Source organism: Hesperophylax consimilis, chromosome 5 (assembly GCF_061612785.1).
Source record: "Hesperophylax consimilis isolate HC1 chromosome 5, BYU_Hcon_1.0, whole genome shotgun sequence".
Taxonomy (NCBI): domain Eukaryota; kingdom Metazoa; phylum Arthropoda; class Insecta; order Trichoptera; family Limnephilidae; genus Hesperophylax; species Hesperophylax consimilis.
In genome coordinates this window covers 31,928,397-31,955,965 of record NC_142840.1, presented here as the reverse complement: position 1 = coordinate 31,955,965, position 27,569 = coordinate 31,928,397, and the positions used below count along the sequence as shown (strand labels likewise).

General features: G+C 38.1%; 2 protein-coding genes across 2 annotated transcripts in view; both read right to left on the bottom strand.

Moving 5' to 3' along the window:
- Positions 1 to 793: 793 nt before the first annotated feature.
- LOC149423782 (cytoplasmic dynein 2 heavy chain 1-like) overlaps positions 794 to 27,569 on the bottom strand; it is a 96,168-nt gene continuing 69,392 nt past the window's right edge. The window contains exons 11-17 of the mRNA XM_089631896.1: positions 10,859 to 11,072; positions 8,771 to 9,007; positions 7,703 to 8,082; positions 4,809 to 4,950; positions 4,602 to 4,721; positions 4,324 to 4,512; positions 794 to 846 (exon numbers count right to left, since the gene is read on the bottom strand). Of these exons, the coding sequence (XP_089488022.1) occupies positions 829 to 846; positions 4,324 to 4,512; positions 4,602 to 4,721; positions 4,809 to 4,950; positions 7,703 to 8,082; positions 8,771 to 9,007; positions 10,859 to 11,072 (1,300 nt within the window). The 3' untranslated portion in view covers positions 794 to 828. The remainder of the gene's footprint in view (positions 847 to 4,323; positions 4,513 to 4,601; positions 4,722 to 4,808; positions 4,951 to 7,702; positions 8,083 to 8,770; positions 9,008 to 10,858; positions 11,073 to 27,569) is intronic.
- LanB1 (laminin subunit beta-1) lies at positions 20,058 to 27,358 on the bottom strand. The gene has a single exon (XM_089631805.1). It carries the CDS (start codon positions 27,218 to 27,220, stop codon positions 21,854 to 21,856), a length of 5,367 nt encoding a protein of 1,788 aa, XP_089487931.1. The 5' UTR covers positions 27,221 to 27,358; the 3' UTR covers positions 20,058 to 21,853.

Genomic DNA, 27,569 nt, shown 5'->3' with positions numbered 1-27,569 from the left:
GTTAACGTAAATTATAAATAAAATTGGTCCAATAACAGTCCCTTGGGGACTGTTATTATTATTCTTTCAGTAGCTCAAAAATTATTTAAAAAAAGAGTGTTGAAACTCGGGTGATGCAGGGTTTTATCTACCTATCACTGAATAGATAATAACCTAGAAGTGTGATCTACACTGATTTGTAAGATAACTGATAAGCCAATTTACATAACTCCTATCCCCACAGACAGGCCGATGAAATTGATTATCTGTTGAAAAAAAATTTCGACATTTGAAAATGTTTCATCAATTTCATCAAAAGTAAGGAAAAATTGAGCTTACTTCATACTAGACACGTCGACACCACACTTATTTCTTCAGTCAGATAAATAATTATAGCAATTATTAACTGTTTCAATGCAATCTATCCCACCACGCAACATGTTTTGAAACAATGTATGTGTTTTAGTGAAATTTCATGAATAACATATGCACCATCTGCAAACAGGGATGGCCGTGGATGGATCGAATGTGAGACAGCTGCGTAGATAAGATAAAATCACTGCGTGGCACGTTTTGACAAAATGTACACACTCCGACATCTGCGTACAGGGATAGCCGACGATGGATCAAATGTGTAACAGCCGCATGGATAAGGTTAAATCTACTTACCTCAGAGAATCCTCGTAGGACAATTTACTCAGTGTGTTAAGGCGCAGGGCTTCTACCACAACGGCCATCTGCTGGGCCTCATCGGGGAAGGACTTGTTGTTCTGGATGAAGTCTCTCATGGCCGTGCCGCAGCTGCCGATGACTGTCTTCAGTGCACGGAGGCCCCAGTCGTAGTGGTGTTTAGGGCTCAATAATGAACTGCGGAAATCATAAGAATTTGGATATGGTGTTTGTTTATGGAGAGGTCATGTTTTATTATTTTGTGATGTCAAAATGTCAATGGTGAATGCAGAATCGTTAAGCAGTTGAGTTGCTCTGTTGATTGGCGCATTCTGATAGGAAGAAGTCGCTTTATATGCCTGAAGCTCTCAGAACTACGCCACCAGTGAAGTGAAATATAAGAAGAGTGTAGAAGGGAAGAGGAAGAATTTGTTTATTTATATTTATTTGTAAGAAACAAACAGCTTACATTATACAAATTAATATAGAATATACACATGAAGATAATAGTTTTTTATGCTATAGTTACTTAGAGATAAGAGTTTTATTGTCTTAAAACAAATTAGTGGAGTGGAGAGGAAGAGCAATATAGGATAAGGATAGAACGTGTTCCCGCTAGAATCCATTCTCACATATTAATTTATGATAGAACGGACCCCCAAGGTAGACATGGCACGACCAAGTGAATCAGATACTTGAGTCGGGCCATGTCAAGAGTCAGAACAATAGAAGAGTATGTATGAGACGATGTATGAATGTGAATGAGGCAAGGAGTGTGTGCCAAGACCGAGTTGTTTGGCGGTCCGTCCTCTCTGCCTACCCCTGCGGGAAACGGCGTGATGGTTAGTTAGTTTTTTTTTTTTAGAACGTATTACTTCCTTCAATATTTCTGAAGGTTAATGCTAAGAATACAATTTGTGTCATACTGCACACATTTCGGGGAATCGGAGATTTTTTTCTAATGTTAGTTCTGTACGTAGGCAAATGAAAGAAATCGGGTATATGAATTATTATGACAAAACAAACAACCAATCACAGAGCGAGTAGATGATGTCATCCCAGGATTACCAAAACAGGAAAAAGGAAGTAGGATTAGACCACTAGGACAAGAATTGACATGTCGTCTCTCCCACATAATATATATGTTCTGGATGAGGAAGGCAACATAATAAGAGTTTTAATGGTAGGTAAAACTCCATCATTAAATTGGTGAGCTCAGGCGAGTCCAGGCCATTATACAGAATTTTAAATAAAAAGATTTGATCAAATCTCGTTATTTAAAATCCACCCCCTTGTTATCAAAGGGGGTGGAAGTTATGAAATTTAATGGTTTAGTTTATTATTACCTTTTATTACTTGCCTATTCTCTATCAAGTATAGTTCAGTTTTGTGAGAACACAGAGCTAATGGCCAAGACAATGCAAGTTACAAGATAAAGACTTACACTCTTGAGTTTATCAGTTCATATTATAATAATTAAAGGCTGCCTAAGAAAGGAATTGAATATATTATCCACAGGGTATCAGAATTCCAGAGACTTTCAGTCACACAGTTACCTAGCCATCTGATAACACACCACCAGCTTATCGGCCAGCTGTGCAGAGTGCGTGAAGGAGTGTGTGGCGAGAAGGGCGCGCGTGATGTGCGCGGCGCGGGGGCTCCACATGGCAGCTGGGCGCAGCAGGCGGCTCACAGAGCCCGGCAGCTCGCGGCGGCCCCCGTAACCTGCGCCCGCGGGGTTTAGGGTTACAAACACACCGCAGCCTACGCCCACAGGAATCTACACATCAACAACAAACAGGATATAGATCTAATAGGGAGGGTACAGAGACGATTCACAAAAATACCAAGAGCTTTGAAAGACCATGAAGATAGACTCAAGGAACTAAAATTACCAGAATTAAAAGAAAGAAGAGAAAGGGATGACTTGATTAAAACCATCAAAATTTTATGTGAACATAATAGTTGCCCTGGTAAGGAAGAAATCTTCACCACCAACACAAATGCAAATCTTAATGGATACTAAAAAAAATGAATGAAACACCTATTGCATCCAATCCCAGGAAATGCTTCCTTGCAAATAGAGTAGGGAAGCATGGAACAAACTTTCTTGGAAAGAAGAAAAGATTGACTTATTTTTCTGGGTACCAGGACATAAAGGAATTGAAGGCAATAAGCGGGCTGATGGACTAGCAACGAAAGGGGCGAAAGCACCACTCGTGGAATCCAAGCCGTCCATAGGAGTAGCAGCTTGCCACACTAAAATAAATATTATTATTGAAAGGTGGGTCAAATCCCGGCACTGAGAAGAATGGGAAAGGGCAGCCGAAATGAAGCAATCCAAAGTAAATATAATAATAATCTTACTAGATTTACAGAAAGCTTTTGACTCAATATCACAAACATTCTATTGAGGAAACTAGAAATGATGGGTATGAGAGGGATCCCACTCGCATGGTTCGATGACTACCTCTCGGAAAGAACTTTCTTAGACTTAGACTTAGTGGTAAAGAATGATCAGTAGAATCTCATTAATTCGAAATCCACGGGACATCAAATATCAAATTTCGATTTAACGAATTTCCAAGTAATTCAAAATTTTCTGAAAAAAAAAAGATGGCGGAAAATCGATTTTCTCGGCCGCCCCTTCAAATCCGGGTAGTATCTTAGGAGTAAATTATTTAATTTTTTATAATATTGATTACATTTTATGATTTTGACTGTCCAACTAGGAAGGATTCCCGTTTTAGGACAGTCAAATTTACAGGTTTCAAGTTATCTTAGACGAATACAGGATTTAAGACTTGATAAAATAGGTATGTTAAAACGAAGATACATAAAAGAGATACATAAAGTCGTTCGTGATAAATAATTATCAAATTACATTTTTTAGTAACATTTCGGAATCAGTCCTTCCTAGATCCAACAAACATTTTGTCACTCTTGGACCAAAGGATGACAATTCACACAGTTTCAGCTGAGAGAGGATTTTATTATATATTTTAGGACCGAGATATGAGAATATTTTTTGTTAAGCCGTATTAATATGAATATTGTATTAATACGAATCATTCCTTTATTTTCGCGATCGATTACCGTCACGGCCGGCCTTTTAAATTCAGATATTCGAAATAAATTCGTAAAAATGAGACATATTTACGCGTAAATCGAGATATTGCGGCCCTTTAAATTGAGATATTCGTAAAAATACAATATATTTCCGCGAAAATCGAGATTTCGCTGCCGATTTCCGTCGCGGCCGGTATAATAACAGAAAGGTGTGTATGAGAAGATATATCACATTGATATATCTTCTCATACACACCTTTCTGTTATTCAAAATCTTGACATGAACAAACTTAAGTACTTATTTGATTCACAGTTGACACCAAAGATATTAGAAGAACGAGATGTGCTATGAGCAGTTCGTACTGAGTGGAATTTTTTTGCCGAGTGTCGCCGGTTTTGTTCACCAATACTACTGCACACCTTCGCTTGCGCTAAGGTATCCGCACTAATACATAGAACAGATTTCTGTGCGTACACATCCCGATACCGTTCAAAGTACCCTAATTAGGTAGTACTCCGGCTACGGTTCGGCGGCCAACATAGCATATCTCGTTCTTCTAATATCTTTGGTTGACACAGAACATTTAATAAAAAAATGCATTTTACCTCAGTTCCATTGAGAGTGGCAGTTTTGCTAGGGTCACTGCCACCGATGGCACCCAATATGGACGCCAGCTCTTGTGCTACTCCTGACAGAGTTTTCTCTTCTAATCTATTGAATTCATCAAAACAGCCCCAGGAATTGCTCAGAGCCAAGCCGGTGAGCAATCTTGCCAATGTCGTTTTATCCATTCCCTGATTAACAAAACAATATGGAAAATTAATTTCTGGTGATTAAAATAATGGCATGTGAACAAGTAATCTATATTGACCGTCAATTTTACCTCATCACAATTGAAAACTAGGACAAGTCTTCCTAAAAGCCCTCCGAGGGCTTTAACAGATTCAGTCTTTCCAGTCCCTGCAGGACCAAATGGATTCCCTGCTTGCCCAAGATGAAGAGCCTAAAACATAACAAATAAATCATGAATAATAATTTAAAAGAACCAAATCATTTCACATAATGAAAAAAGATAATAATTTAAAGATACCTGAGTTAATATGAAAAAGCACTGGTCTGTGAGCTGGGTTCGGACAAGTGTTCCCGTGTTGGTGCCGAGATATTCATAAGTATACGGAAGCTTTGCCAAACCAATACATGCAAACAATTCAGATTTGTTTTCCACATAGAACCTGGAAACCATTATATAATTTGTAATTAGTTAACCTTAAAAAAAAAAAAAAATGATTCTATACATACCACGACGGTCAGAACAAGTTAGAGGAACTGCGTCAAAATAATATTTTAACACATTCACGGACACGTCTGTTGACATAGTTTTAGAAGAGAAGTGATATTTTTTTTATTTTTTTTTTATTTTATTTTAGTTTATTTAGGAAACATACAGTTTTACAAAAAAAATAATTGAACATAAAATATAGAACATGATTTAAACCAGTTAAGTTCCATTTATAATAAAGCTAGAAATTAATTAAAAGTAATAAAGTACATAGTGTGTGTGAAAAATGATTAAAAAGAGAATACTAAACAATACAGAAGTAATATTTTTAACTTAGGTACATAGTAAGGTTAATTTGATTTTAAACGATTTAAGGGTACTGTGGAAAATGTCAATATCGCTTAAGGCGTTATAAGATTTGCAGATACGCCCGAGCAAGGAGTTTTGTGCGTATTTCGATTTGAAATGTTGTATATAAAATAAGGTATTTGATCTGGTATTGCGTTCAGGACAATGAAATGCAATCCTTTCTAACAGGGCTGGGGAGTCAATAAGGCCGTTCACAATTTTGTACAGAAACAGTACGTCAAATGTTTTTCTTCGTTTGTAAAGAGTAATAGGATTACATTGATGATTTTCAAAACGATACGACAGGTGTTTCAGGAATTTTTTTTGAATATTTTCAATTCGGTTAATATACGTTTGGTATTGTGGATTCCAAATGACAGATGCAAATTCGAGATGAGATCTTACGTATGCCATATAAAGTAGTTCAAGTGTAAAAGGTTTATTGAATGGTTTTGTGATTCGCAGAATGAAGCCCATTTGTTTGTAGGCTTTTTCTAAAATGTTTTCAATATGATGCTTAAAAAGTAATTTAGAGTCAAGTAATACTCCAAGGTCTCTGATTTTTTCTACTCGTTGGAGAGGGTCATGGTTTAGATGGTAAGTATGGATGATTGGGTGACATTTACGTGAAAATATTATTGAATTACATTTATCTATGTTTAGGAATAATTGGTTTTCTTTGCAATATTCATTAATTCCATTCATATCTTCTTGCAATTTATTGCAATCATCTGTTGAGCTTATGCATTTGTATATTTTCATATCGTCAGCGTAAAGAATGAAATCAGAATATCTGATGACATGTTTGATGTCATTAATATACAAAATAAAGAGTAGGGGCCCTAAATGAGAACCTTGAGGCACTCCTGAGGGAATAAATATTATTTGTGACATGTAACCTTTTAGCGCAACAGCTTGACTTCTATTTTTAATGTAAGATGAGAACCATCTGAGAAGATTCCCGCTTATACCAATTTTTTCTAGTTTATTTAAGAGTGTGTCATGATTCACCTTGTCGAAAGCCTTGGAAAAATCAGTATAGATAGAATCAACCTGCTTTTTTTTGTCCATTGAATTAAGAACAAAATCGGTGAACTGTCCCAAGTTTGAGTCAACAGATCTACCTTGAAAAAAACCGTGTTGTTGGGGGTTGATAATAGTGTTTTTACATAAATTAAATAGTTGGTCATAAACGATTTTTTCCATGATTTTACTTAAAATGCATAACTTTGATATAGGTCTATAATTTTCAATATTGTGTTTATCCCCCTTTTTAAAAACAGGTGTCACAAAAGCTTTTTTCCAAATAGTGGGAAATACGCCTTCTTTGATAGAAAGTGTGAACAGTAATGTCACAGGAGTAACAAGTTGTTCAGCACAATTAAAAATGAAAATTGGGTGTAATTTATCGCATCCAGCGCTTTTTTTTGTGTTGATATTTTTTAGATATCTTAATACTAAAGTTGTATTAATATTAATCGAATTCAAATGTATTGAATTTGCATTATTATTATTGGTTCTATCTACCTTATTCGTGGAAATGTTTTTTGATTGCGAGGGGATATGACACAACATACATAATATGTACTTCTTTTAGTCAGGGATGCGATACGACACAAACGACAGTGAAGCACAATTTTGAATTGTAGCCTATTGTAGTGTCACAAAATGAACGCTTCTGTACTTGATAGTGTAATAACTGAGGTTAACCTAATTTGGCAAGGATTTAAAAAAATTGAATATTTATGATTTCACTGTTTATTTGGGTTTCTGGGGCAAAAAAGGAGAGGAGAAACATTTAAAAAACTGGCATTTTTAAAATATTTGCTTTGGCAATGTTCATTGTTTACCACTAAGAAATAAATACCTTGCTAAGAACAGATGACCTGCGCTGATAGTTAAAAGAGTTGTTACTAACAAGATTTTTTAGTTGCCATCTTTCTTAAGAATAAACAAAAACTTTTGAAAAAAAAAATCCTACAAATATCTAGTACAATTTGTTTTTCAGAATGTTCACCACTGTGGACAACATCATATGAATGGTTAAGATTATTTACTGATCTTCATCGACTTCACAAAACACATGTGTCATGTATAGGGTTGACATCGAGCCCTTTGTCCTGATAAAATCTATTATGTCCCGGGATCTCCCCCCCCCTCATCCCATATTGATGAGACCCTAATGGCAACGTAGAGTCATGTGACAAGAAAAGTGTCATATCACAAACCTCTGTTTTCCGGAAAGTGTCCATCAATGTGTTAAATGTTTTTTTTTAAATTTAATTAATTAATTAACTATACAAGTATAATGAAGAAAGAACTCGCAAAGCAAAGAAGAAAGAATGAAACTTTCATACCGCAATTGCTTCTGCCATATCCAATGATCCAACGAAGAAACCGAACCCTCAATAAGTTCGTGCAATATGTCCAAGTGGTTATTACACTGCAGGATGAGCGCTTGCAGCTTGCTCCTTTCCGCTAGTTCTTCTGCCCCGACAACATCAGCCTTGATGTAACTTTCCAGCTCCTTGCGGACATTATCTCGTAGTATATGAAGGCTTCTCCCGGTGATTGCCTTTTCAGCCGTGTCTGTGAACTGGACGCTTTGGACCAGGCACAACACTTGAGTTGGATACTCCAAGGCGTCGCGGTTATTCGAAGTTCCGTTTTGGAGGCACTCCATGACGCAGGTTCGGAGAGAGCTCTTCATTTGCTCTTCCAAGCGCTTCAGCCAAACCTATAACATATTATTATTATAAATGAAAAATGAATTAACTCTTAGGACGGGTTGTTTCGGAGAATTTGAACAATTCATCAAATTTCAACATTCATTTTCAAGTTCTGTGAAAGATTTTTCCATGTTCTGTTTTTATTTCAGTTTTGTCAAGCAACTAGCCTACAATGATATAAAAACAGAACTTGAATAAGTCTTTCACAGAACCCGAAAATGAACGTTGAAATTTGATGAATTGTTCAAATTCTCCGAAACAACCCGTCCTTAATTTACCGACCCTATTCAGCTCAAACTACATAATTTCAGTATTTCAAACTACGTCATTCCAATATTTTAGATTAGACCAATTGATTATTCAGGACAAATTCATATTATTAATCAATTATCTACTTCATATTATTAGTAGGTAAGAACTTCATACTCGTCCTGGTGAAAGGCTTGCAATCTCATGTCAAAGGATTTTCAGCATGATGTCAAAAGAATTTAAACATAATATCACAGGATTTTAAACATGATGTCAAAGCAATTTAAACTTGTATTTGACAAAATTAATTTAATGTTTAAATATTATTAAACATGATGTGAAATGAATTTAAACACGGTATCAAAGCAATTTCACAAGATTAAGTTGTTAATTGAATTTAAATATTCAAAATATTTTAAGAATGATTTCAATTCTTCTCTAAATTACCTCGACAGGGGCGTCAATATCAACCGGGGAGTCCAGCACCAGTCTCTGGTCATGCTTGCTGGTGAGCGCCGTGACGGAGGCCCCGCCGGGCCCCAGCTGCAGTCCCGCGGCGCCCGGGAACAGCTTCTTGACATGCGCCTTCAGGGCTGCCTCCCTTCCCCCCCTGAGTCCCCCGGCTAGCTCGAGCAGGTCGTCGTCACTTAGGAAATAGAGACGGGGGAAAGTGGAACGCTTTTCCTAAACATGGAAAATAGTGGTTTATTTGTTTGGCGGTCTTGGACGGATATAAGTAGACTCAATGCTGAATGCTGTAGAAATAATATCTCGGAGGCGTATGTGTGCTGAAACCATGTATGACAGTATGATCAATTGGAGATTCACAAAGAATGCAAGGATGATGTAATCGTACCTAATGAGTAAATTAAGAAAGAGACGCTTGTATGCAATATTAACAGTAGGATTAGACATGTAGAGAGGATGAACGAAGGAAATAGTGTAAGGAGAATATATTATGCGAATGTGAATGGTAGAAGTTAGGGAAGCACGAGAAAAGACATGACACTATCAAGTGAATCAAATACATACTTGGGTCAGGTCATGTCAAGAGTAAGAATAACAGAATAGTATGAGATGATGTATGAATAAATGTGTATTTTAATTTACATCATTTATGTTATTATAAGATTTATTATTTTTCTAACTATCGTCCAATATCGATTTTATCGGTATTTTAAAAGGTGTTCGAGTCAATTATCAAAGATAGACTCATAAAATACATTTCTAGCAACGATATCCTAACACCACAGCAATAGGGCTTTCGGAAAAACTCCAATACCCAATGTGCCACCTTCGATTTCATTTCTAACATTCAGCAGTACATAGACCAGGGCGAATATGTGGCAGCTATATTTATAGATCTGAAAAAAGCCTTTGATACGGTAGATCATGAAATACTTCTACAAAAAATGGAACATTTGGGAATAGTCGGGAAATCTTTAAATTTGCTCCGAAGTTACCTAGCTGATGTGGAACATGTGGAGTGCCACAGGGCTCGATTCTTGGACCTCTACTTTTCTTACTGTGATTTACTACCATTGTAAAAATCTGAAGGAACTTGAAGCTCTAATGAATAAAGATCTCGCAAAGCTGGCTAAATGGCTTCGATTAAACAAATTAAGCCTCAATGTTAAAAAAACCCATTACCTTACTTTCGGAAAAAAAGATAACATGGGTATGAATATCATTCTTGGAAATGAAAAGCTACAACATGTTCAAGTAACGAAATATTTGGGGTTACTCATAGACTCTAACCTCTCGTGGAACTCCCATGTTGAGAATGTAAAATCCAAAATTTCCCCGATAACCGGTGTACTTTATCGACTCCAAGGTGTGCTCCCCACATCTTTACTGCGTGCAACATATTATGCTATGATCCACTCCCACCTGAGTTATCTAGGTATCTGGGGAACCATTACCAAAAAAAAGTTCCGAAATACAAGTAATTCAAAATAGAGCCGTACGTAATATATATAATCTGGCATGGGATACACATGTCAAAGATATATACTCACAGACACAAATACTTCCTTTTACAGTCCTGCCAAAGTATAACATCACAACTGTCATTCTACAAATAATTCAACACTCCTCACACACCAACACTAAACCAGTCTTTAATTCTGACATACACCAGCACAAAACACGATCACAAAATCAAATACATTTATCGTCGTCTACTTACACGACCAAATTTGGAATTAACTCCTTACAATACATTGCACATAAACAATATAACGCATTACCTAGTAATTTAAAACTTCCGGCAACGAACAAAAAAACATTGACAAAAGCTCTTAAAAGATATTTCCTTAGCAGTTTCAATGACTAACACAATCTTTCTCTGGTACTCCATAATAACATCTGCGTTTATTTATTTTATTGTATTTTATTTATTTGCCTTGTCCTTTCTAATGTTGTCTTTCCCGAAATGAGTTATATAAACTCATTGGGAATAATACATTATTACTTTGTTATCATTTTGTAATGTATTATCTTGTAATAAAAAAATAAAAAAAAATATATACTGACAGCAATGTACTGCTGAAGCGCCGCCTGGCACCTTTGCAGCTGCTGCAGTAGGCTGTCTAGTAGCGGGCTGAAGGCGGCCAAGCGGGCCAGCAGGGCTGCGGGGCGCGGGTCCGCGTCCAGGGTGCGGGCCGCCTGGCGCCAGTCGCGGTCCAGGCGCGGGAATGCCCCGTCACCACCCCCTCCCGAGCTGAGGATCGGCTCCAGGTACACCCATCTGGAATAGTTTTATTGAATAACTGATACACTGAAAGCAATGCTTGCCAACTTTAGCACCAGCGAAATAAACTCTTAATTTAAGACATTGAACAGGTACATACAGGGCTGTAACAAGACGTACCAGGGAGACTTTACTAGATAATATATATTAGTTTGAAATAGAGAGAAATTATTTCATATTGTTATATAGACCTTACTATTCTGAGGTCTAAGAGTACAAATTACATTAAGATGTTCAGTGAAAAATATTATGGCTTAGAAAAATATATATTCCTATAGATCAAGGCTGCCCAACCTTTTTAACAGTTGGGCGAAATTGACGATTTTGAATCACTGGCGGGCCACTGAATACCTGACAGTTCCTATTTCCATGGGGGGGGGGGGGTTGTTAGAGAATTTCTATAAAACATAATTCCCCACAAAAATTCAAAATGAGTGCTCCCCACAAAATATTTGAAATCCATAGGGGGGGGGGGTTGTTACGGAACTTCGCTGAGAAAAAATACTGCGCATCCAAAAACATCATATGTGATTCCCCACACCAATTTTTCGAATTCCATGGGGGGAGGGGTGGCTACAAGATTCCATTTCGGACGCAATATTATATCAAAAACTGGTGTATTTTTGTTTAAAAAGTAAGTTCAACGGGTTAGATTTTTCGTCGCTGATTCTCGTTCTGAGTAGCCTAAATAGCGATCAATCGCCTTCGTTGGCAACACTGGTGACCGCGCGCAGGCTGCATTGTTTGTTTTACCGCGGGCCCGCGACACTTTTTCAAATTGGCAAGTTTTTTGAAAATGGTTCACGCGGGACACTTATAATTCATGTGGCCCGCGGGCCTGGGGTTGGGCAGCCTTGCTATAGATCAACAAACGATGATTCTGAATATATGAGTTTAAATATAATTATCCGTATAATTTATAAATCGTCATTTAAAACCGAATAAAACACCATCTTATTAAAACACACTGTTTGATTGGTACGACTGAATCCGTTTATTCATCAAAGTCTACGTAAGTAATACATCTAGGTTCTACAAAATTCATGGAGAATTCCCCAAATTGCGTGGCATTTTTAAGATTTTCAAGAATTGGGTATTTTGCCGGACAAACTTTTTTGGGGGAAAATGCTGGGATTCTGGATATTTCTTGATTATCCAACCATATTGATAGATAATATTCACAATAATTTTTGAGAACATACTTTATTTCGTTTTCTACCACAGCAAATTTAAAAAAAATTAATTTTAAAAGCCTGAATGAAAGAACATTTCCGAAAATGTCTAGATAATAAAAAAATAAAAGCTCATTTCAATAGAATTTTATTTCATTTTGGAGGTGAAGGAACTTGTGGAGAATTTAAATATCTCTTCATCTCTTGTGGGTATTTTAATTAAAATTGTTGAATTAAAGTAATTGTAAATTACTTCAATTATTATAATTTGTGATGGGCGTCATTTAAACATTCACACGATCTAAATATTTCAATCGAAACATCATAAAATTTAATTAATCACTTAGAGTACAACGGAAGCAATAGATGCAGTCACAGGAAGCATTTTATGTCTCACAAGGCGGGAGATAAGTTCCAAACATAAGTAATTTTTATGTCTCACAAGGCGGGAGATAAGTTCCACACATAAGTAATTTTTATGTCTCACAAGGCGGGAGATAAGTTCCACACATAAGTAATTTTTATGTCTCACAAGGCGGGAGATAAGTTCCACACATAAGTTATTTTTATGTCTCACAAGGCGGGAGATAAGTTCCACACATAAGTTATTTTTATGTCTCACAAGGCGGGAGATAAGTTCCACACATAAGTTATTTTTATGTCTCACAAGGCGGGAGATAAGTTCCACACATAAGTTATTTTTATGTCTCACAAGGCGGGAGATAAGTTCCACACATAAGTAATTTTTCGCGAACATAAGTTCTCAGCTGCAAAAAATCTAAAGCACGTCCATTAGCAAGGGGGTAAAAATATAAACATTAGGAATAGATGTAGTTTTTAAATAACGTTTTAATTTCTTCATTAAAACGACTTTGTCCAAAACCAAAGGGATAAAATATTATCTACTAAATAAAATAAAATAAAAATTATAAAAGTATTTTTTTATCTGATTTAGTTTCCATTCGCAAATATTTGTGGATTCTTTATGATTTTCATACTCGAAAATCTCTAAAAAGGCCTTTAAAGACGTAACGAATTATTTCAAAGGTTTTTTATTATTCATATTTGATTTTATTGCGACCGACAAAAAAATACATCACAGATTTATAATGTAGGTACTTTTCATATTTGGACCACCGAGAGCTCCTATTTTACATCTCTTTCTTTTACATGCATTGTTTCTTAAAAAAAGAAGGAGAGATATCTACACAACGATAAGCCCAGATCAGCCCAATTCCAAAAAATATAAATGCATCGATAATAATAAATTGTGAAAGCGTTGTGAAATTCGATGTTGCAAATTGTTGGAAGGGGTCAGTGAATCTTCCACCCAATTTTTCATTCATATTGTTAATTCGTTTGCGGTCGATCGTTGTGTTGTTTAAATATTTGTTGGAATAATTGTTATAATTTAATATAGTTCGTGGTTTTAATTTATCTCCAGGTTTTCGTTGCTTTTTTATATTCGAATAGTATTTATATTCCTGTGTTCTACAACAAACGCTATTGAGTCAAATCAGCATTGTTTATTTAACTTTAGATTTGTTCCGAGCTCTCTTACACAAACTTTTGCAATATTAAATATATCTGCGTGTTAAATGTACGCGGTTTGATAATAATTTCACCTAATTGTGGTGTATTGAGGCTGAAAGGCATATGAGGGGTAAGTCTGGCTACTAAACACGGCTAAAGCCAATTTAAGCTACACTAAATGTTGCGCAATACAAAAGTGATGCTATTTTGCAAGAATATTATGGTGCGTATCATAGACATATGAATATTAGTAGACCTGCCCTAAGTGATTAAAAGCGTATTATCCCCACTCCCCATACCGGTTCCATTGGAGCCGGCTGGGCTCGCGTATGGCCTCAAGTGAAATTTGAAAACGTGACGTCATCATTCTTGTGCGAACTATGGTCGAGGCATCATCGGTTCATTTTACGAAATAACACGGCAAAATGTTGACTTGTGATATGAAAACTTGTAAAAATAGATGTGAAAAAGAGAATAAACCCAATTGTCGTATTACATTCCATAAGTAAGCATTATTTTACTTTATTTTAAGCTTATTCACACCGTATTATATGGATCAGTTTTAGAAACATATACTATCACATCACAATGTAGCGATTCTCAAGTGTGCTCATCGTTGTTTACTGGGGTAAGTAAATTATGAAACATTTGTAAAAGTGTCTTAACTAAATACTCTGAAACTAACTACGACTCTGCAAACAGAAGAAATTTACTTTGCCGAATTTGGACTTCGCAAATTAGTTCATAACGTGGCGAGTAATTTGCGCTCCCATGTAAAAATGTCTATTCATTCAAAAGCAGATTTTACTTTTAAGAACTAAATGGTGATATTATAATGCGAGATGCCTATTTGCTGTCAGATTGATTTATTGACGAATCACAGTCAGCTTAACCCCCTTCGTTCTTCAACAGTTGATTTTACCCCTCGCCATTATCTTCTCGTCTATTAATTCCTATGTCTGTGGTGCGTATACATACGCGAGCCGAATTGCGGACCTGAACCTCAAATTATGGGAATGGAACGAAGCCACCGCAAAAGGCGCAAAACGCCGCTTGGCATTTGCTTCGTTCCTTTCTCGTAATTCGTGGCTCGGTTCGTGTTCCGCTTCGTAAATTTATATGTATAATTAGGTTGTAAATAATCATCTCAATATAATCCTCAGCACGGGAAAGCCACCCAGTGAGGCCAACATTACTGGAAAACTTTGAAATGTGAAAAAATATTGTACCAAATAAAAAAAATAAAAAAATGCTAATTGGTTTAGTGATTACTAAATATTTTATGGTGTTAATAGCTGACGTTTACCCGGCGTTGCTGGGGAGATAGACATATATCATGTCGGACTTTTCTGTAGGCCTTTTTAAGATATACAATTCAGTAGTACATTATTTTGATATCTCATGAGGTTAGGCCAGCGTTAGCAATCAATGTAGTGACCGAAAATATATTTTTACATCTTGATTATAAAACATGGACTTTTCTCTACTTTCTATAAATATAATATGCATGTATCATATTCGCAAACCTTCCGAAAGAAATTCTCTAAATGATAGTGAAAAGACTTAAAACCCTATCAAAATCTGTTTAGAAGAACTAAGCGCACAGACAGATATATTTTATACTATTTCGAGATTTGACAGTGTTGCGCAACAATTTGTTGTGATAGCAAGTGCCTTATTTTAAATGTTGTGCAACAAACTTGGATGAATTAAAATGTTATTGGCAACAAATTTAGACTATCGGGGTTCTCCGCTTAAAATTGCAAACCATCAATCAACAAAAATTCCACCCATTACATTTTGGACATTTCTTTATTTTTTTCAATACCTTAAAATGAGAATCTTAATTTTGTCGGCTAAAAGTTACATATAATCGAAACCTGAGAGTTACAAATTTAATAATAAATAGGTATCAATAAATAATAAATAATATATTTGTTATCCTTTGTGCTATGCATAAATAAAATCTTGTCTTTAAAACATTAATTTATCAAAAAAAATAATAAATAATAAATAGGTACCTTCAGAAAAAAAAATTTTACATCGGCAAAATACGAAATACTTCTTATCTTTACTTTATTTGGTAAATATACGTAATCGAGCTGGCCACGCTTAAATAAATTATTGTAAATGGCTGTGATCCCATACAACGAAAGCGAATTTCCATTAATTGAAAATTAGAATGTTAATATTTCCCAAAGGCAGATAGTTGCCTTTTATTAATTAAAAACAAATAATAGTATTCAGTGTGGCCAGCGATCCCGAATAATTTCCCCTAATTTTTAATACGCATAATTTTTTGTTCCTTAGTTGACTTCCCTCCTCCGCCTGATCGCCTTGCCCCGCCTCGCCTTGCCCGGATCGCATCTCATCTCATCGTGTCGCATCACATGGCATCGCATCGCATCGCGTCGCATCGCATGGCATCACATCACATCGCATCGCATTTCCATGAGAACTGTGCAGTCACTGCTAGAAGCCGCCAATATCGACTGCGAGTATTTTTAGCCTGGGAGAAGATGATTCAATATTGGATTGAACTTTAAACATTTAGCGAATTTTGTTTGTTACATATTTATTCAAGTTATCTTCAATAAAAAAAATTGTGATTGTGATTTTTCAATTGGGTTCCTTCGGCCTTTCCTAAAAACATTCTTACTACCGCCCTCGTACTCCACCGCCCTCGTACCCGACGCCTTTGTATCCCTCCTGCCGGCCACGAACCTTGGTAGTTCCCACCACCCTACCAGCCATCTTTGACCTCCTTTATCTTCACATATCTACCCTCCGCACTCGTACCCCACTTCCCTCGCATCCCCCCGCCTCCGCATCGTCTCAACCTCATACCCCCGGCCTCGTACCCCCCCCCGACCTCATACCCCCGGCCTTGTACCCCCCCGACCTCATACCCCCGGCCTCGTACCCCCCGACTTCGTACCCCCAGCCTCGTACCCCCCCGGCCTTTTACCCCCCGCCATCGTACCCCCCCGGCCTCGTACCCCCCGCCCTCGTACCCCTCGCCCTAGTAACCCTCGTCCTAGTACCCCCCGCCCTCGTACCCCCCGCCCTCGTACCCCTCGCCATCGTACCCCCCCGCCCTCGTACCCCGTGGCTATCGTACCCCCCAGCCATCGTAACCCCCCGCCCTCGTATCCCTCCGCCCTCGTACCTCCCCGCCCCCCTCTCGTACACCCCCGCCCCCCTCTCGTACGCCCCCGCCCCACACTCGTACACCCCCCCCCCCTCGTACACCCCCCCCCCCCTCATGCCCTCGTTCGCCCACGTGCACTATCCGCCGGGTTGCAGCTCGGTCGGATGTCGGAAAGTGGGTTAATTTCCTATTTCAAGATTCCATTTAATTTATTTATTCACCATATCCAAGAAAATAAAAGCGAAAAAAAAAAAACGCATTTAACAATGGCAAACATTAAAAGGTCTAAAGCTGCTGCCACACGCAAAGCTCACATCAAAAGTTAATGTACAGCGCATCATCTTTTCTACCGACACACGACGCTATCAAATATTTCTTCCTATGGTAGGAGAGGGGGTCAGTTGAATTCGAGAGCGGCCGAGGAACATAATTTCATCTGTCAAAGTGACAACTTTACTTACTGACAACTTGAGCACGTTTTCGAAATGGATGATACTTGTCGCCTATTGCTGGATCTGTTGGACAGCTCATCCTCAGATGATGATGCCGCCAACTATATAATTATAAATGCTATTTATAAACTTTTTAGATTTTAAACAATCTGCGCGTAAATAGCGCATTTTCACATAACCTGACATAACCTCTCCGTCGAATCAGGAAATTCGCAGTTCGCACGCCGATCGACGAAAGCGACATATAATAAATTATTGTAAAATAAGCTCAAGTCGATTTCCAAAAATGTCGAAGGCAAAGGCGGCAAGGACCAACACCAGGGCAGGGAACGAGAAGAGAGCACGAGAGCTGACGAGAGCAAACCAGATTACCCAGGAAAACAATTGAAAACAATCAACAAACGAACAAACTAGAAGCTTCTCTATGTAGGTATCAGGCCGTGCAACTTTATCAAAAAACCGAATGATATTACCATATAAACATACTGAGTTAAAAATATGATTAATTTTGAAAGGGCGAAAATTTGTTTACTTCAAATTCAAATATTGATTATATTTATATTTTAAATATATGTTAAGTATGTTTGCCAAATAAAGTTTTTTTTTATGTTTCTAAATTTACTAGCACACATGACGATATGAGCTAACATAATAAATAAGAAATGCATTATTAGGCTGCTTATGTCATGGCTGTCAAAGGGAACACGGAACTTAGTTGGTAGCTCCGTAATTAAAATGACCCCCTCTCCTTTTTACTGCGGAGAGGGGGACGCATAACTTTTCAAATATCGCGTCGGGAGCGGTTACGTAAAATAAATTCGGTTAGCGAAGTTCAGAACCACACTTATAGCGCGTTATCTTTTTACGTGTGTCGGGTCTGTATGGGATTGTATGGCGAGCGCTATTGTGCTTTATATTATCTGTTGATGTGAGCTTTGCGTGTGGCAGCAGCTTAAATGTTTAGCTATTTTGGGACCGAAGGATGACAATTCACAGTTTCAGATGTAAAGTGATTTGAACAGAAAGGTCAATTCTGCCTTCTTATGCTACGTATACCCGCGAGTCGAAATGTCGAACTGAACCTCAACTTATGGAAAAGAAGCGAAGCAATCGCAAATGGCGCGAATGCAGATGATTCGTTCCTTTCCCATGATTGGTAGTCGTTTCGGTTCGCAAATGAACGTAACCTTGCTGTTAAAAAAAAAATCTTCCTGCCGCCCTTCCGATATAAAGAACTCACCTTTCCCACAATACAATACCGTTAATTCGTGCTCCATCTAGCCACAGCATCAAATCTTCCTGTTGACTTTGATATATAAAAAAAATGTTATTTTCGGAAAATCATTAAAATAAATAGGAAAAATATCCTGCTTGATCGGTATGTGAATTATTTTTAAAGAGCTGAAAAAATATTTTTTATCAAACTTTTCAATACTAAATGGTGGTCTTACACGTGTTTGGTTTATTTATGTCTTACACCAAAGCGGTACTGAGAGCATCTTCCATTCTAGAAGATGCCGCAAATAAATTAATTATAATGAGTGAATTGTAAAATGACACAAATTAATCAGATAAAATTTACTTGCGCACGCCGCTTTGAATCCGAGACCTCCGGGAAACCACCGACCAGGAAAACCTTCATCTGACTGAATCTGTTTCTAGGTTTAAATCCATGTTGATAATTTGGTGAAACTATTCTCTATCAACTAGTTCTCTATTAATTAGGTAAAACAAATTAATACTATTAAAAAAAAAACTTTACCTTTACCGCCTAAATTTGAACTCCGGTTCAGAATAGGCGATAACTGCTCTTAGTATCACCCTGGCGAGAGATCAATGATCAGAATAGAAAGTGACAAATAGCGACTGATAAGAATAAAAAAGCATCCCCATGATTGAAAATAAGCTCATATAAATCTTATATAAAGCTCATCATAATAAAATATTTAAAATATTTGGTCTTAAATTTCATGTAATTTCTAAATTTACAGTTTTTCCCTTGTAAAATAATAAATGTTATTGAGGAGAGATAGATGATGGTAGAAGTAAAAAAGATGAGTAACTTTTTTCGAAATTCCATCTTTTTTTTCGCATAGTTGAAATATTTTTCCAAAGAAGAATATTTATTTTCCAATACAAACAATTCAACCTTTTTTTACCTATAAAAGATTAGAATGTCAAAAAAAGTATTATGTTTTTACTTTTAAAATAACCCACCGAAGTTAGCGCCCTTTACCCCCGGGCCCCTTGTATAATTTTTCAGATCTGTTGTGGCGCTCTAATACCTATAGGTAGTTATGTACCTACCTCAAAACCTTCCTACAAATAATGGAGTCACGAGTCGCCAGGCTGTAATTAGAATATTTTAACATGAAAGGCAGAATTTTGAAAAATTCATTTACATTTTAAAAAATTTAACAACAAAAAAAAATTTGGATGATGGGTCGTGGAATAGTCGGTTGAAGGTTGCGTTCTTCACCACGCGTTCAAATAACATGTAAAGAATCCATAAAATACAGCCTTCAAACCAGACTAAATAGTAATACTATGTAGGTAGGTAAGCAATAAATTTTAAGTAATAATTTTGAGTAGCAAATCAAGCTAATATTTTGAAAGCAATTAATTAATATGGGAAAAAGTCAAAAATACCACCGTAAATAAAAAAAACTTATAATTAAAATTTATTTGTTTATTTAAAAAAATGTTTAAAAATACAAACGATGTACACTCTTGTGGATACGTTTAGAATCAGATTGTAATCTAAATCTATTCAAATAAAACTCTTGTTCAAATTCAATATAAAACAATATGGGTAATAATAAAATAGACAAAAGCAATCATGGCACTTAATATTTATTATTCGTTCCTCGGAGAATCGAGGTGCCGCCAAATAAAAGATAACACTCATGCAAACAAACAAGCAAACAAACGTTTCTGATACTATAAGATATATGCAATGGTTCAGTATGGAATTGCAAATACCTATTCTAAATTTACAAACTAGAAATTAATGCTTTTTTCGTTGCCTTTGAGAGAGCGTTCGAAATACATTGATACTACGTAATCTAACATCGGTGGAGATGTTCTTATTACAACAAACTTCACTGAGAGAATTAATAAATAATAATATATAAAAGAAATCAACATTCTATGAAAAGAGTAATTTTTTTACAACAGTAAAAGAAAGTCCCATTTCCAAAGCAGAACATGAACTTTAAATGTTAAACAATTTATTTGGCGGAACCCATATAATAGGCGTTCATGATAATATTACGGTTAAGTATGATTAAGTTTCTTCATAAATATGTAAAGTTTTTACGAACTATCTTTAAAATAGTTTGACGAAATTTTGATAAAATAATTATGAAAAGCCACTTCTTGTTAATACCTACAACATTTCAATAAATAAATCTTTGGGTTACAGATACGCTTTTTCTAATCAAGTATTAAAATTTACAACACAAACCAATTATCCCAAATTTAACACAAAACATACATAATTATTAAATTAACGACTAATCCAGAAAATATAATTAAACACAGTAATCTTTAAAAAATACAGAAAATACGAACATTTTGGTCTATAACTGAATACGCACACAAGCAAGTTCTGGATATACCTAATGAATTATATAAACACAAAACAAGTTATTGACATGAGATATAAATGAAAGACAGACATTAAAATGAAATAATTTAACACCAAATTAATAAAATATTATGTATGATTAAATGCATAACTTCATCATATAAACGGAAAGTGATTAGGTATACCGAGGAATGAAAGTTTTTTTTTATACAAATGTTTGAAATGAACAATCTGTAATGTATAAACAAGGCTCGTTGTGAAATTATTAGGTATAAAGAAGCAACAGAAATTTCGGTGAAAAATAATGCTGATGATTTCAAAATGCTGAGTACCCACACGTAATATGTTATTCATTGTGATATTCAATTCAAATTATAATTAATAAATGTGGAAAGTTGATTATAATAATTAACTAATTGACAGTAAACAGTTTTCTAAGACTAGCATTGATAAGGGTCCTAAAAATAAAACCTTATCGGAAATGTATGTTATTTTTTTAAAATATAAAACTAAGCAGCTTTTTGAATTTGCAATACAAATAAGAAAAAATAATACATTCTTGATAATGTCGTATTTTCATGGTACGTATATTGTGTATGTTAGGATTCGGTAGGTGCATATAATATGGTAATTGGAGTGCATCAAGACTCGATCAGAAAATTGATAAAACGGCAAGTCGCTTCATTAGGTGGGCTCTTTAAACAATTATTCACGATCACAGCACGAGTGTAGTAAAATGTCATAATATTTTTCATAAAATGGCAACAGAAAAATATTTTCATTTGATGGAGAAAATCCACATTAATCGTGAAGATAATATACTTTGGTTTTCAGAAGTGATTTATCCAAAACGAGGCGATATTGGGGACTATGTTTGTGTGTTACGACGAGCAAGATCTGTAGCCGTCCGACTTTTTGGTGATCTCAGCGAGGTAGAAGGCCACCTGACGGTTAAGTTCGTCAATTTGGTTCTCCAAGCCGGTGAGCGAGGCGGCATGGCTGTTGTAGAGGTCCTCCATGGTGTGCAATTGCTTGAGCTGCAGGTGGGTCTCGGAGGCCAGGTTGGTGGCGTGCTGCAGCAGTTCTTGCGCGCGCTGCCTCGAGTTGCTGGACTGGTCGGCCCGCTCCGCCAGCGAGCTGTTGGCAATTTGGTACTTCTGGCGCAGCTCCCGCGCTTGTTCTTGCGCTTCCTCCGCCTTCACAACCACATCGCCGGCCTCCGTCTTCACTTGCTGAGCGTCATTCTCTATTTTAAGAATACTTTTCTGCAAGTTACCCAGTCTTAGACGCAATCTTTCTACCTCTTCTGTCGTCTCGTTCGCCTTCATTTGGGCTTCGTCAGTTTTACTTCCGATTGGGTTAAGATCATTCTGTGCCGCTTCTATATCTTCATTCGCCTTCTGAATGGCTTCTTCTGCTAAGTTTTGAGCGGTAGACGCCTCATCCAGCGCCTCGATAACATCTTTAGCAGTTTTCAATGTGCTCAATGCGTCATCTTTCGTAGTCGTAGCCTTTACCTTAAGGTTCTTTGCGTGTTCTAAATCCAGGCGAGTTTCTTCGATAATACTTTCGATATTTGTCAGCTGAGACACGGTATCATTAATTTCTTTAGCTAGATCCGTAATTTGCTCAGGTTTTAATTCGATGGTCATGTTCAATATTTGATTAGCCAATATTCGTACCTCAGCCGGGGTAGCGCCACTATTTGATAAGAATTCCTTAAGATCACGGGTCAGTTCGCTACTTACCTTCGTGATGTTATCCGTATAATTTCGTGCTTCGATAGCCATGTCGTGTGTTTTTTTGGATGCTTCTCTGGCGGCTGTCATATCCTGCTTAGCTAACGAAGTACCTCGCAATAAGTCATCAGCCATCAATTCGTGTTCGCGTATTTTCATTTCGGTTTTATTAGCAAAATCTAGAGCTTGATCTGCTTTGGTTAGGGCACCTCGTTCACATGACAACCCTCCGCATTTTCCGCAACTAGCTCCTCCACACAACTCACAAGAATCGCTAGCTTGGCCACACATTTTGTCGTTTAGTTCAGGAATTTCGGACTCTAGTTCATTCAAAGTATCTTGGAGTTCTATGAGGTTTTTATCATTATCCTTCTGAGTATTATTGAATGAAACATATTGCCTCTCAACCAAAAGTTCAGTGCCCTTAATTTGTCTTTCAGTATCTCTGATTGTAGTTTGTGCCCCATCAGCTGCATCGATAGCATTGATCGCCCTTTGTTTTGCGTCGCGAGTCAAATTTAAAGCGCCTTCCAAATTAGCTTCCTGCAATTTGGTGGCATTCATTTCTAATTGAATGGATTTTTCTTTAAGTTTTGCACTATTTTCACGCAAATTTTCAAGGTCTACTTTAGCTAAATTGATAGTTGTAGTTGCATTCGCCAGCTCAGCATTGACTCGGGTAACATCACCGTCGGAAACTGCAAGCATATCTTTTAAGCTGTTGACCTTTTTATCAAAATGCTCAATTTCTTCCTCACCAACTAAAGTACTATCGACAAGGTTTTGTATATTTTTCAATTTTTTTTCCATTTCATCGAAATCTCGAGTGTAGGCCCCTGTCGCGCCAACCGTTTTTATTTTACTTGCGTTGCTAATAGCGTGCTCTGTGTCGATAAGTAATCCAGAAACTATTCGATCCCAATTATCGAAACATTCCCCACAGGGAGAACATGTTGGAGATTCTCCCAAAAAGCCACGAGCACATTGGTCGCATTTATATCCACCGATTCCAGGAAGACAGACACAAGCGCCAGTTTCCCTCACGCACTGCGTATCATTAGATCCTAACTGGTCACACTGGCAAGGGAAACATTCACTGTTTGGATCGCCCCAATAATTCTCCTGGCATTGATCACATTGACGACCACCAAAACCTTGCTTGCAAGTGCACTGACCGTTAAACTTATTACACTGAGTAGAATTAGATCCAACCAAATCACAATCACAAGCATCACAGCCTTCGCCACTGGCAATCTTCCAGTGATTTTCTAAGCACTCATCACACCGCTGGCCGATCACATTTTTGTAGCAAGGGCACTGTCCAGTAACCCGATCGCAAAAACCTACACTACAATTGGTACCCAAAATTTCACAAGTGCATAAGATACATGTTTTTAAAGAGGCATCTCCGAAGTAGTCATCCATACAATGTTCACAATGATCTCCAGTCGTGTTATGTAAACATTGCAAACACTGTCCAGTGTGGTGGTCACAATTTCCCGGCCATGTAACATCGGTGTTGTCATTGCATTCACAAGCTTGACAAGAGCCTCCAGGCTCTTCAGGGTGTCCAAAGTAGTTGTCCGCACAGACATCGCAGCGCGATCCGGCATAGCCTTGCTCGCATTCACAAACAACGTCCGCGGTCAACTCATCCAGCGTGCAGTGCGTGGCGAAGGAATGGGAGGATTCCTTTGTGCCGGGGCATGGGCAGGCTCGGCAAGGAATGTCAACTCCCAGACGCGGGTCCCCATAGTATCCCTCTTCACACCTGTCGCATCTGTGGCCTTCGGTGAAATCTCTGCAAGAAGTGCAAGCTCCTGTTTTAGGATCACATACATCTGCATGTCCATGACATTCGCATTGTTGACAAGATGGGAAATTCCAGTACCCAGATTGACATTCATCGCATTGACGGCCATATGTATTAGGTCTGCATTTACATTGACCCGTATTCACTTCACAGAAATTATCAAGAGCTCCTATATTATTACAATCGCAGGCCTTACAACCCTCGGGACCAAAACCATACGTCCCAGGCGCGCAGCGATTGCATCTCTGTCCAACGATATTTTTTTTACAGGGACAACTGCCGCCATATCCGTTACACGTGTAACTAGTGGAGCCTGTAGCATCACAGTTGCAAGGCAATCCCCCATTGAACACATAAAAACCAATACTAGTGTGGAATTTTTTACAACTATCTGGCACTCCTGATTTGTGGACGTTGTAATAAAATTCATCCTCGCAACGAGATTGTTGATATTCTCTTCGGTTTGCTTCAGCTATCGGTGACGTAGAATTGAAGAACGGCAAAGTCAATACTTTGGGCACCAGTACGATAGAATCGATCAGGACAGATGCTCTAGTATTAGCTACTTCTGGGTCTTGACTTATAAAATGAATCTTCACACTGTATTGTTTTCCGGCTTCCAAACAAACAGGCGTGTCGACAACTGCACTTCGACTATTATCTGTCAATACAACAGATTTAAAATCATCATCTGGTATTGAATTTGCACAAGGTGAGTTTAAGTCAATTTGATCCGGTCTGTCGATTTTCAATAAAATTTGTTGCCAATCACCGGGCATTTCGGATTCGTATCTTATAACTATATCATAATCCATACTAGTTGATATACCATCCACAATAAATTCCAAATGATCATCCTCAAATACTTTCATAAAACCAGCTCCAGTCCACGAATCTTCTCGTCCATCCCTGAAAGGTTCTCTTATTTTCGGTTGACAGTTGTTGTTGATAGCATTTTCGTCAGGCCCGGAGTTGCATCTTGCCAGTTCAGCTTCATATACCAGATTATCTAATGCCCCCGAGAAGAAGTGTTGCATCGGTTGATCACACCTTCTGCCCTGCACGTTAGTCCGGCAAGGGCATTGCCCCGTCAGTACATCACAGTCATTGGTAAAAGCTCCACCCAAATCGCAGTCACAAGCGCTACATCCGTCGTCGTCTTCAGACAGACCGTAGTATTCTGGACGACACTGATTGCAGTCACGTCCTACAACATTACGTTTGCATGTACAATCTCCAGTATAAACATCACACCCCCTGTTATCAACTGTACCAAACAAATCGCACGTACACGCTTCACAGCCATCTGTAGAATTACCGACAAAATTCCAGAAGCCATTCTTGCAGGTGTCGCATCGTCTGCCATCGATATTAGTTTTGCAGTGACATTTGCCCGCTTCCTGGTTAGTGGCAACATCTGTTAGAGGATCACAGATGGCCTCGTCGAGCGACCCTCTAGGATCACAATCGCACGGTTTACAGATTTCTGGATTTTGAATGTCTAGGTCAGGATCTTGATAAAAGAACTGTTTACATTGTTCACAGTTTGTCCCCATTGTATTGTGCTGACAATCATCACAAACGCCGCCACTTACTTTAGCAGTTGAATCGTAAACAGCAGCATCAAAATGACAAGTGGCCGCATGGTTATTACAATTACAGCGTTTGCAGGCGTTAGGAGTCTTTCCAATCGCTGGTTTCCATGGCAGGTCATTAAAGAAATCTTCACAAAGTTCACAGTTCAGACCTTTGGTATTGTGCGTACATTCACATCTACCATGAACCATGTCTGTCTTGGATTCTACTCCGGGGAGAGGTAGGCATCTGGAAGCGTGCCCATAGCAAGAACAGGAACCTCGAACAGTCATGTCAGTGATAGCGTAATAATACTTTTCTTGAATTTCGGCACGATTGTCCAACAGATCATCGCCAAGCGTATGAAGTTTGGTGAAATTTATACGTAAATTAGTCATTTTTAGTAAATTCTGTACTTCCTGTGAATATGGGTTAGCTACTACGATGTTTGGGGGTAGCACTCTGAAGATGATTTCTCCGTCAAATGAGGGTGCAACACTGGAATACCTCGATTCACAAACCACGTCAGTCAGGATGCGAGGGGAATGCTTCGGGACTCCTGGGAAGGCTTCATCACAGTTGTGGGCAAAGTATCTATAAACTCGCCATGTTTTCCCGAAGTCAAAGGATCGTTCAACCAGCATAGCGGCGGGTCGGAAAGTTTTAAAAACTATTATCAAATGAGTGAAGTGAAATTCAGCTTCTAGGTCAAGTTGGATGGTGACATTTTCGATTCCATTTCTGGTCTGCCACCAAGATCGTTGTCGAGTGCCGGGATGGTATCGGTAAATGATGTTGGACACCTTGTGGTTCAGGGCCGGGTTGTTGCCCGTTTCTGGGCGGGAGTCACACCAGAAGCATTTTTTCCTGTCTTCCAAATGCGATACGATGCAGTACCGCTCCTGGCCCTGCAGGCCGCAAGTCGACGATGCGAACAATTTAGAATCACGGCCGATGAGAAGATTTCCCGTGGCCGGATAGCAAGAACTTTTCTCGCAAGGATGAAGTCTTTGAGGAATCTTTCCTTTAACAGCAGGATTCCTGGCTCGGTCCCGCCCTTGAAGCTGTGCCGCGCCCACAGCCAGCCAAAGGAGCAGCAGGCTCGCCCCGCTCCGCCACATGTTCCACTGGGCGACCAGTCTCTCCTCACATCAACAACACAACACTCACTCGCGACAAACTTGCACTAGGCCGGGCGCACAGAACAACACACTCTCCGAACTCGGACACTCTCCCGGTACACAACTACGCCGCTTCGTTCGCGCCGCACACTGCCGCCCGCCGCCACCGCCCGCCACTCCCCCTCCCAACCAAACCAACCTCACACTCACACCAGCAAGTCTCTTCACAGAGTCGAATTAGGAATATCTTGTCGCTGGATTTATTTCTAATCACATACTAAATTTAATGTTAATGGAAATATTATGTTAACCCTTCATTAGTACTTACATAATTAATTAGTAGGTTTAT